The sequence below is a fragment of the Catharus ustulatus genome, chromosome 5 (assembly GCF_009819885.2).
Source record: "Catharus ustulatus isolate bCatUst1 chromosome 5, bCatUst1.pri.v2, whole genome shotgun sequence".
Lineage (NCBI taxonomy): Eukaryota > Metazoa > Chordata > Aves > Passeriformes > Turdidae > Catharus > Catharus ustulatus.
The window spans coordinates 22,742,209-22,756,836 of record NC_046225.1 but is presented as its reverse complement, the minus strand read 5'-3'; the positions used below and the strand labels follow the sequence as shown (position 1 = coordinate 22,756,836).

The 14,628-nt window shown below is 38.5% G+C and overlaps 1 protein-coding gene across 1 annotated transcript in view; it reads right to left on the bottom strand.

Moving 5' to 3' along the window:
• BANK1 (B cell scaffold protein with ankyrin repeats 1) overlaps nucleotides 1–14,628 on the bottom strand; it is a 128,797-nt gene that overhangs the window by 27,040 nt on the left and 87,129 nt on the right. The window contains exon 9 of the mRNA XM_033060023.1: nucleotides 587–683. Within this exon, the coding sequence (XP_032915914.1) occupies nucleotides 587–683 (97 nt within the window). The remainder of the gene's footprint in view (nucleotides 1–586; nucleotides 684–14,628) is intronic.

Below are 14,628 nucleotides of genomic sequence, written 5' to 3'. Positions count from 1 at the left end.
AAAAATAAAATTGTCAACAAGATAAAAAGAGGACTAAATTTAGTCTCATAGATGCATGATACTGTAAGATATATGCAAAATATATGCCATTGGTAAATGCAAACAAGCAACTTTGCAGTTTTCAAGGGGAATGCATACGACCACACAGATCACCAACAGGCTTGTCACCAATCTATGCTCGGAAGTAGGAACACCAAGCTGCAAAATGTCAACTATCTGTGCCTCCACACAGGACTTGACTGCACCTGTAGGCAGTGCTTCCACTTTTATGAAAATTCTTCTCTGAGAGCTTGGAGAATTCAGCAGTTTTCTAGGTTCACAGTGGAGATCACAAATTTCCAGAGTTTAAAAGGAGGGGTACTTGCACTGAGGTCCCTCTTACTAAGCAAGAACTTTATTATCCCAACTGAATTCCTCAACTGCTTTCTCCTTTTAGGACATCTGCCCTGCCTGGAAGTTGCAGTAACACGTGGAAATTGAAAGTGTTAGAGTAACTTGCTATCTCTGCTGATCAACTCATTCATTTGATGCCTCACATGATACATCCATTTGATCAGTACCAACAAAGCTGTCTAATATGACTTACCTATGGTTGGTGGAGTTTCTGAGCCTAATATAGGCTCGTAAGTGTCGCTGTCTTCCACTTCCTTCTTGCAATAAGTGAAATCACTTGCTGCATAATTCTAGAAAGAAAAACAAAGGAGAATATTTGTTTTAGTATTAGATATTAGTATATCTCCTGCCTTCACATTTTGTTGTTGATATAATATACCACATTCTGCTAGGAGGAAAGTGAAGACAGAAATATCATGCATTTGCAGCTATGTAGTAGCATCCACACTGCAAGCAAAAGGACTGTGTATCTCTGGATATAGTGAAAGGACACAACGTTCTGACACAAAACAGCAGGTTTGCACAGCAAGGATTTAAGCTCATTGACCTTTCCTTTTCCCTAGCGCTTTGCTGGGCTGTCCAGACAGTTCCCAACTCCACTCCCAACTATGAGGCACTCAAAGATTAAGAGAAAGATCAGCAAGAGAAAAACACAAAGTCCATGGGGCATGACTGAAGAGCTCAGGGGTGCAAGAAATCTCTGGGGAGCTCATTACAAACAGTGGTTTGTACCAAAAGCCACGTGTGTGCTGAAAAACAAGAAATGGGACTGCAAAACATGTTTGGAGTTCTACCTCAGTGACCAAATGAGGCAGAGTGGTGGTGTGATCCCCTAGAAAGCTGTTACGTTCACACAGCACTATGCAAAATTAGCCCAAGGAGGGTCAGAACAATCTGCTCTCTAAAACATTATCAGTGTATTTCCTTAAGCTGAAGAGGTGCAAACTTCTGCTCGCCAGTGAAAAGCAAACCTGTAAAACAACTACACACACTTCTGGAATACAGAACACTCATTTGTTAATTGCTGATTTTCAGAAACAACTGGAATTTCAAAAAGTGTCAGTTTTCTTAAAGAAACCTTGATTCTCATGTAAGTGTGATATGAAACTATCCTCTATAGACACAATGGAGCCCTCAATAATTAATCAGGAGTTTTGAACAGCAGAATGTTAACTCCAGGGATTTGAATACACCAAACCTAAAGCAGGTGGGGATACAACATGGTGCATGTATCATCATGACTGCAAGATTAATTACAAGTAGAATAGTGGAGAGTGAAGTCAAGAGGAAGAACTGATAAGCAGTTACACCCTTTGGCATAGCACAGAAAATTATTCTCAGGAGCTCATGCCAGACTCACAAGAAGTTTGTTCCAAGTATCCTGCTGCCTCCTGGCACCCACAGCCCCTGGCCAGGGACAGTGTTCTCGCTGCATGAAAGAGGTAAATATTTTAAAAAATAGCAGGTTTTCCTGGGGAACTGAGAATACCTTCTTCCCTACTGCTGTTTTACACAGTCATCTCCTGAATACCAGTCTGAAGACACTGTAACCACCAGATTGTGCAACAGGTGCCTCCTTGGCTTGCTTTGCTACTTCACAAACACACCTGGATCTTTACACACATACACTCACCTCCAACAACAGAGGATTTATCTCTGCCTCCTGTGTCCATATAATGTGTGCATCAGAGAGAGAGTCTCGTTTTTCTTGAACTTCCCTATTATTTATGTAGTTCCTTTATGCTTCACTGGAACACGATACCTCTCAAAACCCCCAAAGTTAGGGCTTTTCAGAATATTTATTTTCAAAAGATTTAGGCCTGCATGTGCTAAATACAAGTGTACATTGTGGGAGTAAAAAAGGACTTTGCTGTTTCCTGTGAAGAGAAGATGTGTGTAGAAGAAATCAAGCAAGGAGAGATCTAGATATATTAAGTTCTCTTGCTATGACACTGGAGTACCACACCCAGGAAATTCTTTCAAAGTTAAATCTGAATGTTTCAGAAGACTGAAGGTCAGCTGTCCTGCAAGTTTATAGCTGCTCCACTGATAATGCTGAGCTGTAGGGAATTCAGATGCAATTCAGAAGTTTAGCCCCTGACTACACTTTCTAAAAGTCTCCCGGACCCATGAGGCACACAAAAGCTGAACAGATGGAAACAGTCTTTAACTAAATATGTTTACACTAGAAAAGAATTCTGTATAATGAATAAATTATTGACAGAAGTCTCCTCTGACACTGGACATGTTGACACCGTGCAGCTCAAAATCGTGCAGTGTCTCCAAACGCAGTGGAAAGTGTCCTTATTTAAGAATACAAAGCAACATAACTAAATTGGAATAATGCCATGGCTCAGCTTGCAAACCTTGCCATGATGCCCTGAATGAATGAATGAATGCCTATTGCTTTTAAAGTTTGAAGTGTCTTTTATACGGGCTGGGTCATGTAACTTGAATGTAGTAGCATAGCTGAACTTCAAAGTCATTTGAGCCTGTTTGGCTGGAAATGGATCTTTGATTTACTCTAGAGATTTTTTATGGTTGTCAAGTCACCTTCCAAAGGAAGAGGAAGTATTAGGTTAATTGGAAAATTGGAAACCAAGATTACAAAAAAAAAAAAAAAAAAAAAGAAGTTGTTGCTCACAACAGATTATGGAAAAGGGCTCTGAATGTTTGAAACTAATTTATGAGTTACCAAAATAATTTCCTTATCTCAGGATGCAACAGGAATGCTGCATGCATTGAAAGTCCTCCGAGAGACTGAAATTGTTTCAAGATTAAATGCCACCTATCAATGTCAAAAATATAGGTATCTATTTTCTTTCACTTATGTATTTTAACTGTCTTGATTAACTGACTTTCAAAAAGATAAAGTTTTTAACAGCTTCAAAGCTGTTCTCCTCATACACAAAGCCTGAACTGATTTATCTCAGTACCTTACTCAGGAATTCATTAGGAAAACTATTATAACCACCTTGTCAGCATTTTTCACAATGCTTTTCTGAAGAGCCATCTTTCTAAGGCATGCTTTTGAAAGATTTTCTACTTACTAAACTGAGACAGAGTCATCCATGCTGGCAATGGCTGACACCATTGAAATTAGGAAAATTTACTATACTGTTTAGTGAGGAGTGAAGCATTAAAGAATTCAAAGGAATCTAACCCAACAGTGATGTTTTATCAAGTTATGGGAAGAGTGAGAAATAGCTGGATATCAGCACTTCATTTATAAACAATTACTCACATGTAAATATATCAATCACAACCCATATTAGCCTTTATGTATAAGATATAAATGGATATATCTAAAATATATCCATACCTTATATTTCCAGAAACAAAGTAAGAACTTCTGATTTGTGTAGGGCAATTTGATCTTCCTCTGGATTTTAGGGCATTTCCAGCTGCCTGTTGGACAGATTTCAGGCTTGCAAGTAGACATCCCAAAAATACCCTTCAGTCACACTAAGGTCTGTTCTTCCAAGGCTGAGACAAATCTTGTTGCCTGATTTGTTTATAACATGTCACCACAACATTCCTTATCCCACTCCCAACATTCAAAGTCTGCAGCTCTGCCAAGAGAGACGCGTTGCTCAGTTGTCTGTCTCCCACTGATGTGTAGCTCAGCATTTCAGAACAGAGGACAACTAAGCCATGGCTGTTTTACAGGCATAGTTTTAGGCATCCTCTTCTGACAATTAAGCAACAAGATAACAGTCACTGCCAGTCACCTGGAGTTAAACCTGTGTTTATCACCAGGAAAAACAAATTTTTACTATGAGACATCCCTGAGAAGCACCAGCCTGAAAGATTCCAGCAGCTGCCCTCTCCCTCTGATGATCTTGAGCCCTGATCCTCCTGGGATTTTGAGAAAAAGTTGCCAAATCCTGGTTAAAGCTACCACAGTCTATATGAGCTTGCTAGAAAGGTTGCAAGAGCATGTAGAGCCCAGAACCAAGCACAGCAGTGATTCTAAAAGTATCTGATACCAACTAAGCAGGTATATGCATGTCTATATCTCTGGAATCAGGGTAATTCTAAAGAAAATAAGTATTTTCTCTAAATATCATTAGAGAAGAAAATCAAGAGAAGACGGTCTCATTTGCACTTTTTTTCCAGCAACTTTTGTTTCTTTTTACCCTCTTGAGTGCATATCTCAATAGACAATGAGTGCTTTCTGAAAAGTAAAATCAACAGCTTTGAAAACCTAGAAGCTGATGTGAACTGCAAAGACTTCAAAATTTCATGTAACTGTATTAAGACTGTGCCCACTCATAAATCACTACACTGGATCACGGACTTGGAAGGAATTTGAAAAATCTTTCTATGATTTAAATTGCTAATAGAGTACTGAATAGTACAAGAACCAGGAAAACACTGATTAATAATTTCCATTTTCACAATGAATTGTTGAAAAGTACCCTTATAAAAACATTTATTATTACTTCTGATTTCTTGTTAGCTCCATTTCATTTTGTCTTGGTCTTTCTCACAGTATTTTAAGTGTCTATGTTACAATTCCATCTTGACCCTAGTAACCTGGTAACCTTCTACTCCTTGCGGACTTCCTTCTCCTACTTGGGGTTGTTCTCTTGCTACTCTTCCAAACTTTCCTTCACAATGAGGAAAGTATGCACTTGGATATACTTTTTATAAAAATAATATGCTGCTATTGTGTTGTTATTTTTCATTCCTGTCACAGAAACTAGATACAGTAACATATCTTAGATCGCTTTCACCAATGTTACCCTGTCTGGACAACTTCAGTGATTCCCTCTTCTTTGTTTACACAGAAAAGAGCCCTCTAGCCATTTCCTTCACTTTAAGTGTCAAAACCTTATTAACGCATTAAAATACTTGTTGGATAATGTCTCCTGCTGTGCTCCTTTCCAGGCAGATGCTGGTGACCTGGACCTCAGCAAAAGGCTATGTGCTGGTACACAAACAGAATGAAAACACACTCCCACTAGGAGTGAATTTAAGCACAGAAGAAAATGGGATGTAAATAGGGTAAGTCATTTCAGGGCCTCAAAACAGAAGAAACTGTCTTTCTTGGCTGGATGTTTCCTCCATTTCTTTGTCATAGGAGTACCAGATTTGCTTTCTGATGTTCTTACTTTCAGAGAAACTGGACTGAAACACAGCAGTTGGATTTTATTTTCCCCAGCCCCAGGTGATTTGCTCATACCAGTCCTCAGACCTACCAGCACTGTCTGCTTAGACTCTCAGTGCAGCAGCTGAAGCAAAAGGGATATATTTCCATTTGGCATCTATCTTCACAGGTTTTGCTCCTTTTCTCTCACCCCCACTGTGGTGTAGCCTACATATGCCCATTATCACTGCCCTGCCAGAGCTTTCCAGAACGCAGAGATGAGAACTAGTACACTGTAGGAAATATTTTCCATTTGCACTCTCAGTTCTTCATGAAATGCAAGCAGGCAATTTGGCCAACATTTATCTTTCATTCAGTTCCAACTGCATCCCTGAGCCTAGTGACCAGCTATTCCGGTTATAAAAATTTTTCTAACTCTCAAGTCTGCATTAATTACTAATATTCATACATTCTACAATATAAAATATTCATCAATGTACTGGAAGTGTTTAAGTATTTATGAATATTTTTTCCCAGGATCCTGTACGAGCACCTGAAGAAATGACTGAAAAAGTGAGTTTCATAAAATTGATCGCATGCATGAGGACAGCTCCAACACTGTTGTTCATTAGCTTTATTAATGTCAAACACCTTTACTACCCTATTAGCTTGCTTGATAACTCAGGCTTGCAAAAAACCATGAGAAAACCCTAAAGTATAAGGGCAATGAAACATTCAATATAGTGCTAAAATCCAAGACAAAAACCAACTTAGTTGTAAAGCTGGGCAGGTGGGAAGAACAGTGGTGGAAAGAAGCTTTCCTGCACATGTTCTGCCATGCAATACTGAACGCTGAAACAGACAGTGGTTTAAAGCAGTGTGGGTTGCACAGCCCAGGGGCTGAATCCAGCCATTGAAACACTTGAACTCGCCCTCCTGACTTAAGCAAGACTTGTCTTAGAAAAAGCCAAGAACAGCATATATTATCCTTCCAGCCAAACTGTTGCTGCCATCTGCTTGCTCCCCATGTGTCAGAGCACTGCGGATGTGCAATGCAGTCTGCCCTCTCAGGAAGCACAGCTGAGCCAGCCCTGTGTACCCTGCTGCCCAGCTTTGCTCTCTGCTTCACCACAGACGAGAACACAGAGCCCCAGCCCCACACCTCACACTTGTGCACATCCCAGCCTGTGCCCAGGAGCTGTACATGCAGCACTGCTAGGCCAGAGAGATCAGTGCATCCAACTCCCAGAAATGAATCAGAAGACCCTTTCCTGCTCTACTTGTTTACAAGAAAAGTTTGAGGGCATTAGAAGTCCTGGGACTTTTCTCACTGATGCCTTTCAGTGCTATAGTTCCCACAATTTCCCTTCACTTTACTGTGCCTTACTGAGGCCTCACAGTATCAATACCAGATGTCAGAACTCACAGTGTCACTAACACCCATCAGCCAGACTTAAAACAAAAGGAACAGGTATTTAACATCAGTAACTGTTTTTGAATAAAGCTGCTCATTCTAGGAACAAAAAGCAGTGACTGATCTGCTACTCAGAATGACTTCTCAGAGCAGCAGGCAATCATAACTTACTGCAAATCCCGTGTGCCTTCATCACCCAGCTGCTTACACCATGTGACTTTTTAAACATCTAATAGATGTCTTGAGATAAAAAACACAGCAGTGTTCTTGAATCTTAAATATATATGACCCCTATCCCCTTTTGTCTTTGACCTACATCCTTAAATGAGGCCTTTAACTCCCAACAATTTTAAGTGTTTAAGGCCAGGATGGAGAGGGCTTTAAGCAACATAATCTAGTGGAAAATGTTCCTGCCCACGGTAGGTGGGGGGGACTAGATGATCTTTAAAATTCCCTTCTGTTTCTACCTGAGCAGGACACAAAATTTTTGAATCCTTCAAAGGCATGTTCCTGCTGTGTAAAACTGCAGCATTATCATTCCCAGATTTCTTTTTTGGGGTCATAGATGTGTGCGTAATTGCTTCATTTATCTGTATGGGTTTCAGTTTAATCCAACACTTTCTACCTTTTTTTCATGCAAATTCAAATCAGGAGTTTCACATGATCTGGTGGACAAGCATACTTATGTGCTGATTACACTAATCTTAACAAATTAGAACATAAAAAACGCATACTAAATAAGGTATAAAACCAAGCAAGGACATAGAATGACAGTAAAAATAATGCTGTGACATTCACAGTAATTTGTAGAATTCCCTCTGCATAAAATTTGTCAGAAGTCTCAACTGTTCTCATGTTTTCTCCAATACTAAAAGATAACAAAATGCCAGAGTGCCCATTCCACTATGCTAAAGGTACATAAAATGTACATAACTACCAAAGATAGACTACATAGAATAAATGAGAAATAAAATTCTCCACTGCCAAAATCTAATGATTTTGTGATCAGTCAGGAGCAAATGTATGACTGAAATAAATGATTTATACTATATAAAGAAACCAAATAAATTAAAACATCAATGAATTCCCAACTTTGGGCTCAGAGATTTTAATAAGAGCAAAAAGGAATTGTTTCATTTGAAAATAGCTATTGTAATCTTAAATAATTTCCTTCCAGGCTCCCTTATTAAACCATTTCATTTGCATGTGTGCTTTAACTGCCTTACAAGCATATCAGCCAGCATCCCTGAACTCATCCCTACTTGCAACATTATTCTGTGCAATTTCACACTTACTTTGTGTGCTTGTCTATCAAATCATAGCAAACTTTCTGCAACTTTTTAAACTCTTGTTTTTCACTGGGTTTCTGGGAAAAAAAAAAAAAAAATCCCTCTCTGTGTAGGAATTCACACCCACTGGGAAAAAAATATTCAAAAAAGACCCAGAGTAAGTAAAGGCTTGGTGTGTTGATAACTGTTCACTTACTATTACACAGCCTTCATGACTATGGCTGTGAGAGAGGAACATCTTCTGCAAGAGAAACAAAAGGAGACTTCTAATCACACAACTAAATTTACTGGTATAGACAAAAATGTGTTTTTTAAAATCAAATTGCTGCAGTCTCCATTTGAAGAATTTGTGCTCACTTTCTTCTGTGCATTTATGCTGTTCTCTAATCTAGCTACTGAGTATCAAGGGATTTTTCTTCTGAACATTCAAAAATAAAATTTCTCCTCAGACTCATTTTAGCTCATTTCTCCTTTAATGACAATTCTTGTTACTTCACTTTTCACACACCCACACAATTTTTTGAAAGACTTTCAAATCTTGTGGAGTACTGATTCTGCTGAACAAAATATCCTCTGCTGTTTGACAGGCTGTGTAATCATTGCAAACTCCACAAAAGCACTCCCATCTCTCACATAGGTTAATTTTTCAATATAGCAGGGTAAGAATTTTTTCTTGATTTTCTGATTTTTTTTTCCTGGGCAAAGCAATAACCATTCTCCAGAGAGCGTCTCTTCTACTTGATGACTGTGATTGCACTGTTTGAACTCTCAGTGTAGTTACTAAATTACCACGCCCTTAGCAGATCCAGTGGCAGCAGAGAGAGAATCACAGAATGATTTAGATTTGAAAAGACCTCCAAGGTCATCAAGTCCAATCACAAACCTAACACTGCTAAGTCCTACTGGGCCCTGTCCCTAAATGCTGTGGCAGCTTGCAGGACCAAAACCTGAACCAGCTCCACTCCTTTGCCAAGTCAGTACCTGTTGACCATCTGTCTGTTGAACTTCACAGTTTTTAATTTTCCCTCCACTTATTTCTTTAATGCTTGGGAGATTTTGCTTTACATCTGAGATGAGTTCATTAAAATACTAATTTTGAGTGGCAATTTTCTGCTGGTGAACACTGATACACACTTAGCTGCAGAAGAATTCACAGATGCTCAGATCCCTGGAAGAGGAGGTTGAAGATTAATTAAGTGATGGACTGACAGGAAATACAATAGAATTTTACATTTTACATTTACATTTTGTACATGTTGTACAAAATACAACAATTTTACATAACTGTTTATTTTTGCTTTTTATTCCCCTCCTGGATGGCATATATGAAAGCTGTTTTTTTAAAAAAATCCAAAACAAGAAAAAGTCATTGGCTCTGAAAATCTCTTCGATTCTCTTAGCAAATTATATAAGCAGGTAGGAATTTTGCCTTTGTAAAGCATGATTATGTTTTGGACAATATCATCCAGGAATGTGAAATGTTCCAAATAGTGCAGAGTAAGTAACAGCTAGACAGAAACACACCTGAAAGTGTAATGGACAAGTGGAAGAGCAACACTTGTGGAAGGCTTAAGATTAGTACAAAAGAACAGCTAATGCTTAAGTAAGAAGAGTAAAAAAAATTGCATTTAGCAGTGACTATCTGGAAGGAAAGGAAGAGGATGCAGAAGGCACTGAGTAAATGCATTAAATGTGGTGACAGCCCAGGCATCTTTCAGCTCCTTTTCATGTAATGAGGAACACATGGTCTGGCTGAGGAAAAGAACATTCAGTTTGTTTCAAAGCCCTGTGCTCCAGATTACTGACAAGGGTGTCATGGGCTGGACTTAAAGACAGTTGCATAGATGCTCCTGGCAGAACATTTATGATTTATCACTGATCTCAGGCTCTCCAGTATCAACATACCATCATTTCTCATTTTCTACCCTGCAGAGTGCTACCCTAACATGTAAGCAGCTGCTGTATTTTGCATAAGAACTACATTTTAGATGCTGAGAGGCACAGTATTGTCATTTGAACTCAAATAACAGAAATTTCTAAGTTCCCTGGTGACTTCTAAGATTCTGCTCTTCTGCGCTGAATCTTGGTAAACGCTCAGAAATTTTTCTTCTTTTACAGAAACTAGCAGGAGTTTTGCTCTATCTAGGCACTTAAAAATATATTGAATTAAAGAGGAATAGGATAAAATATCTAAATCTGAAATACCATGGTATTTCTACAATATGTTCCACATACATGTGCAAACAATAGAGTTTTCAGATATAGGTTTTTACTCAGGTTCTGAAAATCTTTGCACTCCTAAACAATAGCTAAACTAAAGAATGAGAAAAGCAGTTGAAATAGCAGTTATTACCTGTACTGCATTCAACTATGTCTATTAAAAACACAGACCATAGGCAAAACCAGCAAAAATTTTCTAGTGAAGAACTTCTGAAGAACTTCCATGGGAAAACACTGCTACAGCATGTGGTAGTATCAGGCACTTTATAATTTAAAAAAGCAGGAAAAATGTAAAAGCCAAACATAAGGAACGTAAAAAAAAAGGGAACATTTTTCCCTGGGAAACAGGTATCATGTAAATTACACCCCCAGTCAATAGATAAATAATTAGCCTCTGCAGAATTTAGTCTTCAAATCCAAGTAAGATCCTTCTCTTATCTTTGTTTGACTGTAAATGGATCTAAACATGGTGCATGTATTTGCTTTCAGATTCAACTATTATAAATTTGCCAACAGTACTCCAGCCATTCTGCATTACTTTCAGTTCAGGTACATCTTGCAATTTATGAACTGAAGGATAGCAATACTGTAATTAAAGTAAAAGAAAGCAAATGAGACAATAGGTTCTGCCTGAGAGTTAATTTCCTTTTTTTCCTAAAATAGTTGATAATTTTTTCATTCCGTAAGCAAGTTTGAGGACTTGGTAACAGCCAGCCAGCTACTTTGAGAACTCTGGACATCAATTTAAGTGAAAGCTCTTCTCTCTCTCTCAAAAAGACAATCTATGCATTTGGTCAGTGACTTCTACACTACTGTGCTCAGACAAGTAATTTCCTTTTAAGGTGCTTTGCTGATTTCACATATTTCATTGACAGCTCATTTTATTTCATGGCTGTATATTTACTACTTTCAAACTGTATCTGTTGTCTCAGAAATACACCCTGAATTTACAGAAAACAGCTAAAAGAGAATTCCAATCTAATTTGGGTTCATTTTTCATACAGCACACAAGAAATATGAAGTTCATCTTCCTGGCTTCTACAAGCCCTCTGACAATCCAGATCCTGAAACAGAAGAAAGAAGGTAACAGTAGAGAAAAAGAACGCCAAGCTTCTTCTAAAAAGTCTAACAAAAGTACTTGCAATTCAGCAAAATAAAATTCTTTTCAATAATCCTTTATTCAATATAAAGTTACCTTGTGTTTTACCTGAATATTTCCATTGTACAAGCACAGAATAGATAGTGTTGAAAGAGACCTTAAAGATCATCTCCCTTGCTGTGGGCAGGGACCCTTTCTAGATCAGGTTGCTCAGAGCCCCATCCAACCTGCCTTGAACACTTCCAAGGATGGCGCATCCACAGCTTCTCTGGGCAGCCTGTTACAGGGTCTCACATTCCTCACAGTAATGAATTTGTTCCTAATATCTAATCTAATCTAATCCTATCCTATCCTGTTTCAGTTTGAAGGCATTCCCCCTCGTCCTGCCCCTACATGATCTTGTAAAGAGGCTCTCTGTCTTTCTTGTAGGCTCCCTTCAGGCCACAGTTAGGTCACCCCAAAGCCTTCTCTTTTCCTGGCTGAACAATCCCAATGCTCAAGTCTCTACTCATAGAAGAGGTGCTCCATTTCTCTAACCATCTTGTTGGTTATGAAGAGAAAATCCTGATGTTTGAGCAAAAAATTGCACAACATGAAATGTGAGTTAACAGAAGATGCTACTGAAATAAACTGAGGTTTATTTGTTTTGATTTTATACGGTATTTCTCTCTGAAATGCTCCTATATCTTAAGGAAAATACCTAGCCCTCTTAGCTTTGCTCACTGAACAGTAACAAACTAACAGTGAGCAGTCACTTGTTCTTTCAGAGCCTTTCTGAGTAGATCTATGGGATTTGTACCTGGGATCACACACTTGAGAAACCTGCTCTGGTATGGGGTCTCTGCCCTTAGGCAAGACCATCCTACTTCACCTATGGTTGTTGCCTTCCTTCCATCTTCAACACAGCCTGATTTCAGCAGCAACTGCTTTCCATGTAATCCCCCAAAGCAGATAAATTAACATATTCAGCATTGTATCATCTCAGAATTTTACATGAACAAATACGGGTCGAACAACACAATGCACTGAATTGTGTGCTATATATCATAAAATCTGTCTCACCTGAGGAAAGGCTAAACAAATACAAGTGTTTTGCATAAATCCAAAAGAAATATATTCCCGGACTGATGACTCAAATACAATTAGAGGCTTCTTGGAGAAGGTAAATGAATACCTGCTAAAAGCCATAAAAAGCACTTTTGATGGTATGACATGCATTGAGACCTACTTCTGCTTCAAGAGAGACATAAAGACAAATAACTATGTAATTTCTGATGTATGTAATTTCTGTTCAAAAAAAATGAGTAACAGTTTTTCTTCTCCATTTAGGTTGGGGGGAGCCAATCAAACTGGAGTAATCAGCCTGTTTCTATGCTAGTAACATCAGTATTGGGAAATGCTTAGCAAGCATAGCTCACTAAAACTGTATTTGACAACCATTTTAATGGCAGCTGCTACAAGATTATAACTTGACACGAATACAGATCTCAGAGACTACCTTTTCAGTGAGCACTTTCAGTTCTCAAGACAAGAAAGAAGGAGCAAATGACAAAAAGAGCCAAGGTGGTAAAAGACTAAAGCATGAGAGAAAAAGGGCAAAGCAAAAAAAGGGCAAAGCAACCTACATCTGACAGAGTGTGGGGTTTCCTACTGGCATAATGTTATTTAATACCAGCAATGTTTGTCCACTGCAATTCACTGCTCAGTCCATCATGTGTTTCTAACCCAGAGTCAGGACCCAGCAGTGTAGTTACTGAGGTTTATCATTTACAGCAGTGGGCCAAGTTTTGCATTATGCAGACACCCCTGCTGCATTAGAGTAAAACGAGATGCTAATGAACCTCGGACGTAATGCACTAGTGGACTGGGCTTTTCTCCTGCTTCCATCTCTCTTTCAGACACCTTGTAGCCACTACTATCAATAATACCACACTATATAACAGAAAAGCAATTTAAGCAAGCTGAAGTATTGGAGATACTATTAAGCAATTGGATTCTACCTTTTCACTTTCATTTTTAAAGAGAATTTCTGTTTTTTTCCTAATAGGACATATAGTAATTTTTAATGAACACATTCCCCTTCACCTACTGTGCCTCCAGCCCCAGACAGAAAGCAGCTATTAAGTGTAAAGACTGGGTAACTTTACAAGAACTCGGGAGCTGAAAGGACCCAAGCAGCAGATGGAAGAGTAGCAGCCAGTTACAAAAGGAGTCCCATTTCTTTCTTTCCCCTGAGGCCTCTGCCAGTCATGCTGTGCACGCTCTGCTGCTTGTGCATGCTGGGCAACACTCTTGGGGCAGATCTTCCTATGTAGTAAAATGTGTGTCAGTCTCAAAGGGACTGTGACATTTTACACTAAGCTCTACCACCTATTTTTTTCCTTAAATATGTGTAACAGTGTAGTAAGAATGTCTGAATCTAAAGATCTATACAATGCACCTATAAATATGAGTCTGTGGAGGAAAAAAAGTTACAAATGGACTACTGCTATCAACTATCACTTGAAGGTCATTTGTCACAACTGACCTCCCATTAAATGTGGTTACTCTGATAAGCAGGAATAAAAAAAAAAAAAAAAAGATAGAGATGGCACTGTATTTATTACCTGTTGCCCATAGCACTCTGGTATTGTTTTTCAATTGACTGCTTAGTATCCTGCCTAATCTTGTTGTTTCTCAGTGTATAAATTCCCTTTTGTGGAAATTTAATAAGACACCTAAACTCTGTCATGCAATTCCTGTGATGGGTAAATCTTGGATATTCATGTTTCACTGAACAAACTCACAGTATGTGTAAATTCATGCTGCAGTGAGTGATGCTGAGGATGTTTAGAAATTAGATTTATTGTGGATTAATTTTAAAATAATCTCTAATGCTGAAGAGAGGCTATTGTCACAGCAGGCAATTATGGAACATTGAGTGAACATTGCTGGTTAAGGAGGAATGAGTGAGCAGTGTGAATAGGAAACCTTCAAATTCAATGTGTTTTGAAATTCAAAAGCTTTAGTGAAACCATAAAGAAGAGACAATGCTATTGCAGGGGAATTCCAGTTTAAAGAACATGAAAACCAGCAAGACCCAAGTGTATTTCATACTGGGATTTACATTCCTGCCTAAAAT